The 17206-nt window shown below is 37.7% G+C and overlaps 1 protein-coding gene across 4 annotated transcripts in view; it reads left to right on the top strand.

Moving 5' to 3' along the window:
* THSD7B (thrombospondin type 1 domain containing 7B) overlaps nt 1–17206 on the top strand; it is an 802394-nt gene that overhangs the window by 297982 nt on the left and 487206 nt on the right. For all 4 annotated transcript variants that reach the window (XM_074335732.1, XM_074335728.1, XM_019752567.2 and 1 more), the window contains one exon: nt 9730–9899. In XM_074335732.1, the coding sequence (XP_074191833.1) occupies nt 9730–9899 (170 nt within the window). The remainder of the gene's footprint in view (nt 1–9729; nt 9900–17206) is intronic.

Raw genomic sequence — 17206 nt, forward strand, 5'->3', positions numbered from 1 at the left:
ACAGGAAAGCATAAAAGTTGTGTATTAACTTTTGTTCTAGTTTGACATCAGTGATTAAAATTCACTGTGAACAGGGGAATGGAAACAAAAAGAATCTATTAGGAAACAAAAATGTTCATTTCTGCTTTCCTAGAATTCATGAGCGATTCATATGCATCAAGCAATTTCATTCACCATATTTTTCCCCAACAGGAAAATGTACAGTTCTGGGACTTCAGTGTTTTTAAAAACTCTCTTTGAATGTATTTTGGCTTTTACCCTTCCACCATCTTTGCTATAGGAGAAATGCTCACTCATTCAGTAAATATGCACTGAACTCTTGCTGTGTGCCAAGAACTGTGTTAAGTGTTTGGGCTACCTCAAATAATAAAATAAAGTTCCCTCCCCTTCATGGGCCTTAAATTTTAGTGAACATATACCAAGTAAATATAATAAATGAAATAAACTATGTTTTCTTATGAGCTGTGGAAAAAGTAAAACTTAGAGCAGGGTAAATGTGGAAGCTTTTAGGATGCTATGATAGGAGGTCAACTCAGATTACAGAATTAAACAGGGTCTTTAGAGAAGCTTTATTTGAATAGGTAGCCTTGTGGGGGAGGTCTTAAAGGAAGTGAGGAAATCAACCATTCAGGTAATTAGGGGAAGGATATTCCAAGAAGAGTATGGTGCTAGAAAGAACTCTAGTTCCTGTATGTTAATATTGCTCAAAAAGATCTTTAGTCGCATAGCTTTGCTACTCCTTTCCCCTGCGGGCCCACACACTGTGATTTCAGCTCTATACACTATGAATGCCAGTACCTAAGGCATGATTCCATGAAAGAAAATGTGACCCAGAGGAGCCCATTCTAGAAGCATTCCCCGAGACCAAAACATTTGGGATGTTGCCTTGGGACAACTAATTTAACTTGAAAGGAGACAGAGACTAGTCTGTTATGCTAACTTGGAAATTTTTAGCACTACCAATAAGTTAGCTTTCTGTATAGCCTTAAGCTTGTTTCAAGAGTATGCTATTTTTGACCAAGACATGTAACTAAGAAACTTCCTTCAGCATTACAGTCTACTTGTAATTGTATGCCACTCCCCCCCAACATAACACTAAACACCCATATTATATATTATGGGGTGAGGATAGAAATGAGAGAGGGAATACATCTGCTTGTCACTTGCCACCTTTTCTCTTGGTGTGTTTATCTCCTATCATTGGGCTTTATGACCTTGGGCATTAGGTTATTCTCTGTCTCAAAACTTTGAAAGATACGGTACCTTGGCATTTGGATCCTTTCCTATGTCCTAATGAACACCTAAAATATTAGATCCTGCATCTCAACTAAGAGGAAGGTGAAAAGCATTCCAAGACCATAAATGACAGGATGGCCATGTCTACTAGACAACATAAGGAAAGGCATAGGACACACTTTAAATGTTTACTGTCAGTGAGCTGAGATATGACTTGATGCAGGAACAACTATAATTCCAGATCCTTTGTGCTTAGGTAGAGAGCCCATTCTGGCTAAAGATACTGTAACACAGAAGAATATTGAAAAACGTTAACTGTAGGCATCTTTCTTGGAAGTGACATCTCAGATAACCCACTAGCAACTTCTACCACTTCACCAGGAGGCAATAGCTTTCATTGAAAAATGGCTGTTTTACCTCTTAAATGATCATTTAGAGTTTGGAATCAACTATAAGACAAAACTATTAAAGTGTGACAGTCACCAATATAGAGTAAAACTGTTAAGATTTCAGGGCAGGAGCTGCATAACTGAGTGTAAGATATAGACTGTGTGGTATTATCATATAGAAAAGCCAATTTGTAAAACTTACTCTCAATACTTGGGTCTGGCACTGAACAGATGGGTCCTTATAATCCATCCCTCCTTGTCTCTGGTATATATGAATTTATCCTTATGTGGGTAATCTAGAGATTCTTCACAAAGAGTTTATAGGTCATACCGAGAAATCTAGCTGGGGGTCCTGCAGCTCACTTTGATGTCCTTGTAAAACAACCCGCTGTGATCAGCCTATCTCCTTAACACCCCTTTAAGGCACTGAACCCAATTTTAGATGTTCTAGATAGAATTATTTTCCCTTGAGAAAACTCTGGGTGTTAGTTGATGGCTATTTTTAGATGAATATTGAAGCCAGGGAAAGAGCCAAGGAAAAGGATAGTAGGTAAAAGCTGGGCTTCATCGCTGTCTTCCTTTGCCCATTGGCATAAAGTGAGTGCTGGGACATATCTTGAAGAGATGTTTATTCAACACCTGCTTTGGCCTGAAACTGCTAATTGCTGGAGAATTTGGGAAACTGGTAACTTTCCATTTGTGTTCACTTAGTTTGTTCATCTTCAGAATCTGGTGTAATATACTCTTTTAAAACTAGAGCATCCAGAACATGGTACCCATGTCCTCTGGGAGTGTTTAATAGTTAGTAATGCTCCCGCACATCATCCCATACATATGGGTATGACTTTTTGTTTATTATGTTTTCCCTCTACTTAGAATGGATAACACCTATAAAAGTACCTAGCTCATAGTAAATGCTCAGTAAACAATGGATGGATGAATGAATGAATGAATGAATGAATGAATGAATGCTGAAATGTATGGCAGTGCCAGAATAATATTATGTGTGGAATACTTTATTCCATATTTGTATTTATTATATAAAAAGTGTGTGGAGGATTCAGTCATTTCTTATAAAGAAAAGAAGAATCGGCATCATCAAAGAGATTAAATAAAGATATCTGCACAGGAAATGGATAGGTACACAGAGCTTGAGGTGACATGGTCCCCAGTGGCCGCCTTGCTTCTGCTAACCATGTATCTGGTTTTTCCAGATAAGAAATTTCTGTTGTCATTGGTTGTAAAAGTAGGTTCAAAAAGGGTGAGGAATAAGTTTATGATCAGAATTTGTAAAAGTGTGCCTTCCAGATCAGAATGGCATGCACATCACCTAACACATCTTCTGTATCTTGTCGCATTTATCACAGCACCTAACACCCTGCACATAATAGGAGCGCAATAAATGATTGCCACATGAATTCTTTAAGGACTTTTTTAACTGTTTTAATTAAGCAGGAGTAAAGGGGCCATGAACTGGAACCCTCAGGAGAATCTGTTTTAGCAAAGAAACAAGCATTTCAAAGAATTTGTAAATTGGTTCAACAGGAGACTGATGCCTTTTTATTGAGTCTATCTTTTAGTGGTGCGCGTTTGTCATGAGTCCCCATTGTGCCACTTTAAGTCTTCCTGGATAGAAGATTTGTTCCCCTCTTAATGTAAGAACGTTAACATACTGCTAAGTGCTGTGCAAAGCGATAGAAGTCTATTAATAATACATTTGTGCAGTTTGGCTACCAAAGCCATCTGCTGAAGAGCAAAGAGCTTTGCACTTCAGAGTAGCTTTCCATAATCAATAGTCCCACTCTATTCAATAAAAAAATTACTAGAGCATAAAATGTATAAAGCTTGATCAGTTCCCTTTATTTTGGTTGTCTGCTCAGTTAAAAACGACAAGTTAATTCTATTCTAAATGCATTTACAACTTTAAAAGGACAACAGACATTATCATCATGAATTAGTCATGCTGCAGTACACTGATTTTTAACATACACACATTTAATTTTAATACCTTGCAGCAGGGTTTCAATTCCAAGTGTGTTTGCAAATCTATACATGCTTAGTCAAAGCATGTCCATTAACTAATGCAATTATTCTTTCAATCTGTCATAATTAAATCACTTAAGATTCTACCCTATGTTGCTTTGCTTTAAATTTAAGCCTTTAGGAGAAGGAAAAAACCCCACATTTTGTAAGCAATTCTAAGCCTTATGAAAGTGACAAAGCATGCGTTCTGAAGGGCAGAAGTTCCTATAAGACTGATAGTCCTGCTGTCCTATCGCTATTAGAATCACTTTACGTCACATGGTAGGATGGAGGTCTTTTAAAAATTGTTGCTAACGTGCCTACTTTTCTAATTTTGGCTCTGCTAATTTAGGATATCACTACTCGTTACTTCACAGCAATACATTGACTCTTTGCTCTTTCTGCTCTCCCCACTTCAATGTGGAGGACAGTTCGAATCTGGTATTCCTTGACTTGGATATCATCACCCTCAGGGAGATATGCTGGCTACCTGGGTGACTGCATTTCAGGACCTAAAGTAGGCTTTTCTAATCTACAATTTGCCTCATATGTGTCTTGATAGGAATATCTACATCTACTGTTAGAAGATTCCTTTCTTTGACTTAATCTTGGTTTCTTCTTTTAAGTTGCATATATCGCCTGAGGATGAGAACATGTTAAATATGAAGTTTTATTGACCGTTTCTTAAGAGTATACTGAAGCTATGGGGGACATCTAAAGAAACTGGGTGATGAGTTTTAGGCCTGGGAGAAAGATTCAGTAAGCAGAGTCTAGGAGGTAATTGAAGAACTGAATTTCACAGTTCTAATACATGGTTGTCCCAATGTTTGCGTTCTTGTCCCCTATCCTGGGCTGTCTCACTTAAGAATTCTGTGCCGAGAAATTGTGCTGCTAATACTCAGGGCAAAAACAATTTGGAAGCGTCTTTCATGCCTCTCTTTCTCTTGCTTCCACAGCGAACCTATTACAAGGTTGTCTCCACCTTCACAGTATATTCAGAATCTATTCACTTCTCACCACATTGACTCTGACTGCCTCCACTGGAGCCACCATCATTTCTCCTGGACTGTCAAAGACTTCCAAACTTGTCTCCTTCCTTCCACCATCCCATAGTCTATTTACTCAGCAGTGAGGGTGGTCCTTTAAAACTGAAATCACATCGTCATATACAGTTCTCCTCAAAACTCCAAACATTTCTTAGTACATTTGAATAACACAGTTCTCACTCGTGCCTACAAGGCCCTCTGTAGCCTGGCCCTTGGCTCACCCTCATTTCCTATAATGCTCCTCTCGATATGCTTTGACCTGGCTTTCTCAATCACACTTGCTTCTGTGCGCTCTTAGAAGGTACCATCCCTGGGACCTTTGAACATGCTCTTCTCTCTGCCTAGAACACTCCTTGCCCACTTATTCTTATACTCACTCCCTCATTTTATTCAGGAGTCTGAGGACTTACCTGGTCATGGCACTGAAATAGCTCTCTTTGTCTTTTTTCACTGTGTTATCTGATGCTGTGTTATGTATTGACTTATTTCTGTCTGCGCCAGTAGAAGGTAACCTTCCCAAGGTCAGGGACTTTTTCTTGCTCACTGGTATGCATTTCTATTGTCTGAAACTGTGCATGGTTATAGTTAGAGCACACAAATTATTTATTGAAAGAAAGGATGAATGAACACATGATTGAGTAAGTGATTCCCTTATTATTTGGGCAGGCCTATTTCTTTTTCTAGGGAGTCCTGTTTGCCACTCCTTCCTGCCTTCAGTCTCTCACACATGCCTTTATGTTAACTAAATGTCCTTGTACAAATTGTTTTTCCCCCATGCATTCAGTATTTGAGTTATGAGCATTCCCCTTTTTGGAGATTTGGGGTTCCACAGTGGCTGACAGTGTGCTCTCTCATTAATAGGGGGACATTGGAATTGTTTTCATGAATTCATGTGAATGGATGATGGATGGCAGGTTTAACAAAGATGCAGAATCACCGGGTAGAAATGTAGGGAATTTGATTCAAAAATGCTTTGAATAAGGCATTTTTCTTCAAAATCTTGTCTGCTTTAAATTTTAGTGGGAATTTCAGTTTTTACAATTAGAGATTCTTTTATTTGGCTTATATTTTGTTTTTCTTATTAACCTACAACTATATCCTAAAAGTGCTAAAATTTGACGCTATGTGACCACAGTGCTCTAATTATAAAATGATTGGCTATAAAATATTATCGAACTATAATTGTGTTTGAGACTGGAAGAAAAATATTATGGCAGTGTGAAATATTGTTGGTCAGTTTTGTCGCTGACGCTATCTTTGTAACCAGCAGAGGATTTTTTCCCTTTGGTCTGGAACACACATCCTCAGACCAAAACCAACCTTTGCTTGTCCTCTTAGTGACTAGGCTGGTATGTGCCTATTGACTATTGAACTTGCTTTCTATATCCTCTGCTCAAGTTTCATTGGTTTGCCATTCACTGTTTCAATCTACCCGAATGTCATTTCATTAAGTAGATGCGTTTTTGAATCAGACAAACCTGACTTTGAAACCTGCTCTTCCACTTAATAATGTGAGAATTGGTTATTGTTTATGCCTATTCTCCCATTTATAAAAGGGGAAATAACATTTTTGTTAGATTTGTTGGGAGGATTAAATGAAGTAGTGTAGAGTAAGCATGCAGAAAGTATTGGTTGTTATTATTACTTGGGGGATAGGTCATGATATCCTAGTAGCCCAGATAAATTAATGCCTTATCTATCTTGTTCAGCTGGACCCTTTGACAAAAGCAAATGGATCCTACATGGTCATATTGGTAAGGGGCTCTGAGGATTGGCTAATTTCTTTCAGTCCATGGCCGTCTACTGTATTTGAGGCATTTCCACAATTGATTTTGATGTGCTGTTCACTTACTGGGGCGGGGGGTGGGAGGGTAGGACTCTGGCCTTTGACAATCTCCATATTTTCCTCCTAAGCATAAAGACAAAATGAGGTTGTGTTGAAAGGCATCTGAGTTGGGAAAGAGAGGCTGGAAAGGCCTCGTCTTTGACAGGGACTTAACCATTAAAGCAAATGTCTCAGGCAGTGAGAAAGCCAAGTTGTTCAGAGGCTGGAGGGCTGTCACTGTAACAACTTCTAAAGGAGAAAGCCGGCAACGTTTAACTGAGCGAACTCCTTTGATTTCTTATTCTGTCAGATCCTAGAGACACTCTCCCAGGTTGGTGGGGTTCAGGATGATCAGTTTTCACGGCTGCTGGGTGATTTGTGACTAAACATAGCGCTTTTGAAAAAAATAAAAATAAAGGGGTGAGGAAAGACTATGAAAAGACCCTCATTTTAAAAAGGAATACAGAAGTCCTCTACTGGTGTGCTTCTTCCTCTGCCACTTGCTGGGTTGGTATTTTTCTCTGAGGTGGTAAATAATACTGATAATGACAAATGTCTTATATTTCTTTACAGAATTTGTTGTTTGCTAGTGAATGGAGTTTGTGCATCTTTGGTGAATGGGCTACCAACAGGGTTTTTGTTAACTTGTATAAAGCCGTAGTCATTAAACTTTCCTTTTCATTTTTCTGCTTAATGACTTCCCCAATTTTTCCACTGATAATTCTTATAAGGTCATGACAAATTAATTGAAAATGCAATTCATACACCATGGACCATTCCTTTCAAACAAGCGAACAAATTACTGTCCCTGGCTATTATTCTAAACTTTGTTTCTTTCATGCTTTTCGCTGATCTTTGGTTGCTGGGGGTTATACAGTGGCATTCCTCAATCTCTAAAATTAGGACTTTTGATAAAATCAGTGAAATCCTCATAAATAAAATATGAATTGTGTATATATATGTGTGTGTGTTTCCCGTGGTGGCAGGAGGGCCAAGACACGTGTAGAAGGACATGAGAAGAAAGGGAATTAATATTTATTGAATATTTATTATATGCCAGGTTCAACGTTTATATTATTTTTGGCATTTTACAGATGAGAAAACAAAACTGGGCCAAAGTCACATGACTAGTTAGTGTCAAGGCCCAGTTTGGTTTAAGCCTAAAGCCTGTTTATCATCTGCACCACGCTACCCGCTTTTTGCTTATCTTACTTGCTATGTCATAGGAGCCTTGGAGTCAGCTACTTATCTCACCTCCTCCTTAATAACCAGAGAGCTCTTCTGTGAGGGAAACTTAGTAGGAAGAAGGTTTAAAATGAGAACTTGGTAACCATCCACCCCAACACACCCCTACTTCATCGTGTCTTGCCCTGGAATACAGAGCCACCTGTGCTTTGAATCTCAGAGGCATGAGGAACAAGCCTGGTGCCTGAGTGACCATAGAGAATAGGGTGACAGGGTGACAACGCTGTCTGAGTGAGGAGAAAGGGCTGAGGAACTGCCCCCCACACCCACTCAGAGAAGGCCTACCTCTGGGAAGAACTGAGCTTTCTCAGTGTCTGCTGCCCAGGAAGTAGAAACGTATTGTTGTCTATATTCACCTGGCATAAGCAGGACTTGAACTCTTCACTCCAAACTCTTGCCCAGCTTACTCATTTTCAAGCCTTGGAAAACCATATGGAAGTGACTTAGTGACGCAGAGGGAGAATAATTGTGTTACAACAAAACGCACAGGATTGTCCAGATCCTTTGTCTACAGTGTGCTTTTCACAAGGCTGATTGTGACTGATTCTCAGCTTTCAAGCCTTTTAGAATGATGTCATTTATTGTGAGGGGTTTGATCACTATTAGGTTTCTTAGAGATTTGCCTCCCGATTTTGACGTACGTTACTTGATTTCAATTTTATCTATAAGGTCAGAGTCTTGGAGACACAAGCTTATTTTCATTGTTCTGTTCTTTTAAACAGTCACAAAGTTGAGAATTTTTCCCTAAAATCTGAAATGGGACAGCAGACAGGAGAATGTTCTTAGGTTTGTTTATTGTTCCAGAAGTTAATGAATCTGTTGGTATTTATGTGAATACTGTAGGGTTATACCGTGTTTCCTCCAAAATAAGACCTAGCCGGACAATCAGCTCTAATGCGTCTTTTGGAGCAAAAATAATATAAGACCTGGTCTTATTTTACTATAATATAAGACTGAGTCAATATAATATAATATAATATAATATAATATAATATAATATAATATAATATAATATAATATAATATAATATAATAGTGGGTCTTGTATTAATTTTTGCTCCAAAAGACACATTAGAGCTGACTGTCCAGGTAGGTCTTATTTTCCGGGAAACACGGTATTAATGCTGTGGGTTGTAAGAATGCTGTGATAACCCAGACAAGTAAATTCTGTCTGAAATGATTCTCCAGGTAAGAGTATAGTGCTGCTATAGTTGTTTTGTTTTCTGCAAGTTGTATGCAAACTACATTGTGTTTTCACTTCTTATGTGTGTGTGTGTGTGTATGTGTGTGTTTGCCTATTAGTATGTGTCTTAACCAGTTATAAACCAGGAGGACACATTCCTAAGTCCGTTTAAAAAACAGCATGTCTGCTGATGTAAAAAAGTGCTCATCAATTAAATATAGTGGCACTTTATTAACTCATTTTTAATATGTATACCTTCATCCCAGTGGGGTCAAACAGGTAGAAATACTTTGCTAAGTCAGGAAGGTTTAAAAGTTGGAGGTCATCTCAGTCCACTTAATATATTCCAACTTCACACATGCAAATAGTATCCTAATAACTAAAAAAGAAAGGCCACATTTCACACAAAGTCATCTAGAAGTTTGTGAAATGAAACTCCGTGACAAGTTCAGCTGCTATGAATTAGGCTTATTTTGTTTCAACTCCTTCCTTTTATTCTTTATTCTCTTACAGCTTCAAAGCTGAGACAAATCCACTGTTTATCCATATTTACTTCCCTTCACTCCTCTTATCCTGTGTTATTATCATGTTAGGCTGCTGTGATTTTTCTCTAGGACACAAAAGGGATTTAGTAGTCAAAGCCAGTAGATTTCTTTATCCATAGGCAAAGATTTAGCCTTAGAAAGAGTGATTATTATGCATGCTTGTTGTCATGACCTAGGTTTTCTTTACAATTTTATATTTTTCCTTACTTCTTTTTTTTTAAATAAATCAAACCAAACAGGTATTCCTGGAGAACCTCTGAATGGAAAGAATGCCAAGTCTCTCTCCTCCTGGAGCAGCAAGACCCCCACTGGTATGTGACAGGACCCGTTTGTGGAGGTGGGATCCAGACCCGCGAGGTGTACTGCGCCCAGAGCTCACAAGCGTCCACTGCACAGAGAGCCAAGGAAGGTAGGCAGTTTGTTCCAGAGACAGATGGTGCTATTGATTGGAAGGGAAATCAACTCCAATACCATTTCCTTATATTCTTTTGGATACAGTGGCCCCTCAGCATTCACAGATTTAATGTGTGTGCTGTTGACTATTTGCAAACCGCCCCTAAATTCTGCTACTTGCAGTAACTGGGAGTAATTAATGACAGGAATAATAATAAAAACATCAGCCTCAAAGAATCATTGTGAAAATAAAATGAGAGAATACACCTAAGATCTGTAGCACAAATGAATGCTACACTCTGAGGAGCTGGCGTGAGTCGGTTCGTTACTAATGCTAGTAATGGATGAGTAGCGTTATTATTCTTTTTTCCAAGAGTGTTTTTTTTGGGTGAATTTGTGAATGTGGGAATTTCTACAGATATATCATTTTCAAATGTCAAAGTCAATGCCCAATTATTGCCAAAGTTGACAATTTTAAATTGGAAGAGAAACAGTTTCCTCCATGGTTGGCTTCCTATTGGCCAGGTACAACCTCAACACTCGTCCATTTGTTTCCGAGTTTGGGACAGTGATAACATATAGAGACTGAAAAACTGACCCAGATTTATTTAATTTCAATGAAAAGCCAGGAGTGGACAATAATGCTTCTACTGTAGATGAAGGTGTGACCTGTTCCAGCCACATTGGAGAACAGAGCAGTGTCCCTTGGGTGTGCACATAAATTCTCTCCTGTGGAATTTGGTTAGGGAAGCAAGATGTGAATTTGCCTGCTATGGAAATGCATCCTTATTTGCTGTACAGTTTGTCATACCAGGGGCCTTTTTTAAACATGGCCTCTCATTGTTCCAGAGGCATCTATGATCACAGCCTTGACGAGGCACCTATGACTCATAGAGGAATAATATTCATCTGCTTCAACAATTGAAGTTACAATGCCACATTTACAGGGCTAACATTATTTTTTACATGATAGTTAAATTTTCTTCCTTCTCTAACGTCACTTTTGTCAAGTGAAAATTTATACACTTTCTGTTCCAGAACAGACCATGACTATGCTTACTGACTCCTCTGAATTTGGAAGAACAGAATTTAGATAAAACGTTCCAGCTTATTCTTTCAGGCCTTGGAAATCTTCTGTTCCACCTTGTCCTTCTCCCTCTTTACTCTTTCTGCAGTTCTAGGCTCTTCAGGGATGGGCACAAATACCATGTTTCCCCAAAAATAAGACCTAACTGGAAAATAAGCCCTAGAATGATTTTTCAGGAGGATGTTCCCTGAACATAAGCCCTAATGTGTCTTTTGGAGCAAAACTTAGTGTAAGATGGTCTTATTTTGGGGGAAATACGGTAAGAATTTATGACCTACCTATTTTCATCTTCAACTTTCAATATTTTCTTGACATTTTTATCTCCCTAAAGTTTCTTTAGTAAAAATAGCTTTACTTATCAATCACCTATTTTTAAAGTTTCTTCTGCCTTAATCTTCCCAGCTTTCTTAATGGAAACTCATTGGACAGGAAGATTGTCATTGGGAACAAAGTGGAAGAATGGTGTTCAGAGTTGGCAATCTCACGTTAGTTGGGGGTTAAATAGTGGAGGTATGTTAAATGCAGATTTAGCAGCCTCTTAAGCCCTGGTACAATCTGCTTCAAGCATCTGAAGAAGAGAAAAAACCTTAGGCCAAGTTATACTTCCATATGCTTCCAGATTAATACCTGGATTCACATAGAAACACAAAGTACTTAGAAAACTCTAAGCTCAGTAGCCCAGTTCTCAGGGGGAGCTTAGCTGTGGGGACATGATATAAACACATTGATTTATACCACAGACTTGTACTCTTGTACAAAGTTGAATAAAGTGAGTCAAACTATTGCTGCATTAGAAAATACAGCACAGTCACAATTGCATTAAAGGCATGTTAGAACTTACAGCATAACCTTTGTAGTCGTTAACAAAGGCTTCATTTTGCTCTTATGTGGAAGTAAACCAGAAAGATTAGTCAGCCATTACTTTCCTTTGTCATAACTGCTTTCCTTTCCTACTGTTATCATTTATAGCTATACCTTTGACAAATCTGGCAACATGAAAAGTTCTTCTTGGCTCAAACTAAACACAAGAGAATAATTGAAGTGCCATTTTAAGGGACCAATGTGTGTGTGTTTGCCCAATTAAAGTGGCAGAATTTAAATATTTCTAACAATTTCTGCTAATGCAGGAAAAAAGGCCCAAATTGGTGACATTTTTGCATTTCAGTTTTTGTGAACATCTTTTTTTTTTTTTTTTTTTTTAATGTTAGGTATTGGAGGGAGAAGGAATTTTAATAGCTTTGATTTTGGAAAATTTTCTTAGTCACAATTTCTCCGTAGACTTCAGAATACTCTTTTTACTCTCTGGAGAGGAATCACTTGATTGTTTTACAGAATCCTAGTATTCATTGTGAGTGAACTGTACTGCATTCTAAGAATGTGATTTTAGAGGAATCCACGATCCTCAGGTGGGGAGGGAAACAAGATTAATTTCTATGGATCTTTCATGCAATAAAATTCCTCGATGCCAGAGTGGAGTGTGTGTGTGTGGGGAAAGGGGGAGGGGAGGGGTTTGAATGCTAATTCTCTCCCAAGGGTTCCAAGTCTCTTGTTGAGTCTGGATGCTGAGGCTGAATTCTGATTGCAGTGCAGTACTATCGGCAACTTATTCTTGGTGATGTCCCATTCCACCTCAATTCACAGTGCTTGTAGGAATAATACAACAATTGTGGCCTATTTGCCTGGTTCTGTTGTTCAGTGTTCATGTGATGTTTTAGATGCAGTCAGAACATTGCTACAACAACGAATATGAGAAGTATTACCAGTAATAGCAGCTAGGCCTATAGAACTGGAGATAAATACGTAGAGGGGTATTTATGATGTTGTTTACCACTTATTGTGTGGAGAGAATTGTGTTTCTCTTTTATAATTCAGAAGTACCAACAAGAGTGATGCTTCCCTGCAACTCTAAAAGCCTGGATTTGGTGAGACCATTTTCTTCTTGCCATTTGCTCAAATAAAATTAAAGCTACTAAGCCTCTATTCAAGGGTGATTTCTCAGAAGGTAAAACATGGAAACAAGGAACACACCTTCAAAATCTAATGAAGACTGGGACAAATTTATTCTATTCATGACAATGTGGCCTAGATAAAGGGGAATCAACAAATATGAAGTTAAACAAGCATAGAGATAGAATGTATCCATGAGGTGAATCAAAAATAAAACCAAAAACCCCGCAAAAACTGAATAAAATTTGAGAGAAGGTGTTAGTGTGGTTGTAGTTAAGCAGAACACTGCCTGGTTGTTTTTTTGTTTTCATATTTCAGACGAATTATTTGGCATCAAATGGAAACAGCTATTTCCAGAATGGAACACAGTTTAGCTTTGAATTGTTGAATACATTAGTTGACCCCTCCAGTCCAGTAAGACTGAAAAGTTCTTAGAAGTCCTAAGCCTTTGTCATGCTGGGCCCAGAGTTCACATTAAAGGAGCACATAAAGATAGGGGAATCTGTCCTGGAATGCTGAGTAGTATGTGAAGACTTCATATATTTTGAGTCTAACTAATGTAATGAAGACTTAATATGTTTGGGTTCTGGGTTTTAATTCTGGCCTGTATGGAACTTTGTTAAGCGACATAAATGTCGTCCCAGTCTTCTTTAGTTGATTAAATTGGTTTTAAATATATTGATTAAGGGAGTAAAAGTGGATGACAATCACATTTTTTTTTCAAAAGTAATTTATTATGTACCAGCTATGCTTTAGGCTATGTCCTAGATACTAGTATTATAAACGTGACCTTCATTAATTTACAGTCTTTTACTTGGAAAAATTAAACTAACAATTATGCTATAGTATCTTAAGTAATTATATATATATATATATATATATATATATATATATATATATAAAGGCATTGTTAAATAGTTAAATATATATATATATATATATATATATATATATATATATATATGGACATTATTAAGATTATGAAGGCATTAATCTTCATAAAGATGGTACTGCTGAAAGAGAGTTTAAAAGATCAACAGGAAAAATATGCTAAATGGGGCAGGGAGGACATATGGCAAATAATGGAGATGAGCATATTTCTTGGTGGCATGTGAACTGGTGTGAGGAGAACAGGGAATAAGGAAGTTACAATGACACTGGAAAACCAGGCTTTTTGTGCTATTCTGGAGTTAAGACTATATTCGAGAATATCGGTACCTATCGCTGCCTTTTTTTTGCACTGTAGGCTTTTAAGCATAGAAGAAATCTCATATTTTTAGCTGTATATAAGAGTGGAAAATTGTCAGTATGCTAAGAAAATTCTCATGAGTGGTCATGTCCTATTTGCAAACTTATTTGATTAGCCAAGAAGTTTTTGAGATATGAAATAAAGTAATTTACATTAGGACTAGATGAACAGATTTCTTAAGGGGTAATTGAATGAGATATTCCACCATTACTTGAGGGCCTAGACATGTCCTTTACCTGTCTTTAGAAATTGGTTTTAAAGTCAGTAAACTCATTTGAGTGTGAGAAGAAAGTGTCCGGAAAATAATGCACTTAGAACTTCCCTCATTGTTAACTCTTAGAGGAGAAATGAAACTGTTTAAATGAGGTTACAGCATTTTCTCTTGCTTTATGCTAACAGAGAAGCAGAGATAGCAGGATGAAATAATATTTGATAACTAACAGCAGAATATTTGAGATGTAAGGATATTGGCCTGTAATCTTTCTACCTTGGAAACATTCTCTCTCTCTCTCTCTCTCTCTCTCTCTCTCTCTATATATATATATATATATATATATATATATATGTTCATATTCATGTAGTTCAAATATTGTATCCAAAAATTCAAAAGTGTGAAAGCTGAGAAAAATTTAGAAAATAATATTAAATATTTAGAGGCAATTAGGTCACCAGGAGTCTAAATTGAGATTGGTTTCTACTGGTTCTGTTTCATTGCATTTGTATCTCAGTTTAGTGATTTTTTAAAATCAAGTGTAACAAACTTATCTTACTGTGATATAGCAAATGTTTATTGAATTACTATGCTTAGCAAAAATATTGAAGAATTCCTACTTTAAGCATTCATTAAATTATCAGGCTGTTCTTGACATTAACATTTTCTTAATTTATCTAGCTCAAGGTGTAACACACATGATTGAAATGAGAGCCAGAGAGAGCTGCCCTAGAAAGAATTATACAGGCAGGATATTTGAGAGAAAGTCTACCATTGAATAAAGGTTACTCCTGGAGAAAAACAATGGCTTGTGCAAAAATAAGTCTTTTTGGTAAGTCCTCTTTAATTTGATCTCCTAAAGAGGAAAAATACATATTCTTCTTTGTGCCATATATTACATATTTATTCAAAGTTAACACAACTAAATTAATACTATTGTATGCTACTGAAACCTCAGCCTATGACATCATGGAGGAGCAAGACTATCAAGGAATAAGAACTGGACATATTTGGATTTTTCCAATGATTTTCCAGTAATATTTGAACTTTTCTAATCCTATTGCACTAAGTCCATACCTCTGAAACAATACATCACTTTTTGACTGATTTCAAACCATTAGTATTATTGTCTTTGTCACCCATTAGGTTGTAAAGCTTTCGAAGGACCCCGTGGTTCGGGTCCTTCTTTGTATTTTCAATTACCAGTGTCTGCCATGTAAATGGCAAATTACAAATGCTTATGGAATTCAAAATGGAAAATTCCTTAAGTGAAAGAGTGATATATTGAGTTTGGTCAAACTCCTTTTGCTGTTGGGGTAGCATAGAGAAAAAAATTGTTTTACTGCTGACAAAACCAAAATGAGCTGCTATCTGAATATCAGCATCCCATGCCAAGGCCAGATGGTCTGAGGGCCTGAAATGGAATCAGATAAAATAGAAGATACAAGGATTATGATGTGATGGAAATGGTCCATGGGGAAAAATTGGATAGGAGTGCAAAGGAGGGAAAAACCAAGGGAGCCTCTTGGCTGGGGAGGTCAGCTTGGACTGAAATGGTGGTTTTGCCCAGAGGTCTTGGCCCACGACACTGGGTAGTTGGTTTTTGAATAACTTTCACAATTTCCAGAGTTAAATATATCCCTTTTATTATCCAGAGAAGACAGATTATGGAAACCACAGATGATTTAAAATTATTTACTTCTATTATTGTTACTTCTGATTTATTTAACAATTTAGGAGGGAAGATGAGACAGTAAAACAAATAACTACAGAAATGTGTAAGTTCCTTAAACAAAAATGGGAACTTTTGGGAAGAAAGATTAAACTAGTGGGAGGTGGGGGACATTAGATTGTTTCATGGAGAAAAAAGCTTTTATATGGACTTAAAAGGAAGGGCATAATTTAGACAGGTATTCATGTGAAAGGCACAGAATCCCAGGTGAAGCAAGTGACATGAGTAAAGACACAACAGTGGAAAGTTATAGAACATATTTAGAGTTCAGAAATCAGAAATCATGTTGGACATGAATATGGCATGGATGAAGGGAAGGGCGATGGGGTCAGGATACAGAGGTAGAATCTTGTGGTCTTAGGCCTGGTGATGGTTGGATCCTGAGATGGCAAGATTTGAACTATTGCTCTCTCCATCCCTGTCCAACTCTCTGAGCTCCAACAATACTGAACATTTTCTTTTGCATGTAGGCCTTTGGAGATAGTCTCTGTCTGACCACTGACCACTATCCTAAGATCTCCATCATTTCTCTCCACCCTAACAAACTTAATCTCTAACACAGACCTATCACCTGGAAAACCCTCCTTCTTAGAAATGATTCCTTCTGGGAACCCAGAAGACAACATAAGGTCTCTGCTCCTCAGCCAGCAAAGCGCTCCATCTCCCTGTATTATGTTGTGTGCAGTGGTAACCAGGCTACTGTGCAAGGCCTGTCAGGGTCAGAACCACATCTGTGCTGTTCACTATTATTTCCCCAGCGATTAGCACAGTATCCATCACATAAAAGATGTATTGACTTCAAGGCTTTACCCATTCTCATGTTCCTTTTACCATGTTCTTTCTTTCTTATGGTTGATTCTCTGCAAGCATGCAGTTGCCAGTCTACTTTCATACCTGGATAAAGCTCATGGTAGAAACCAGGGCAATGTCCTTTATATTTCATGGTCATTCACCTCTTCGCCCACTTTCACTCTGTCACCAAATTCTGTTAACTCTGGTGCATGGGATATGGATTCTTGAGTGGAAGCTGAGGGGCTGAATGTTACAGCCTGGAAGTGTAGGAGATGTATCTCCTTGAGGAGGGAAACTTCACCAAT

This window comes from Rhinolophus sinicus, linkage group LG01 (genome assembly GCF_036562045.2).
Source record: "Rhinolophus sinicus isolate RSC01 linkage group LG01, ASM3656204v1, whole genome shotgun sequence".
In the NCBI taxonomy this organism is placed as follows: domain Eukaryota; kingdom Metazoa; phylum Chordata; class Mammalia; order Chiroptera; family Rhinolophidae; genus Rhinolophus; species Rhinolophus sinicus.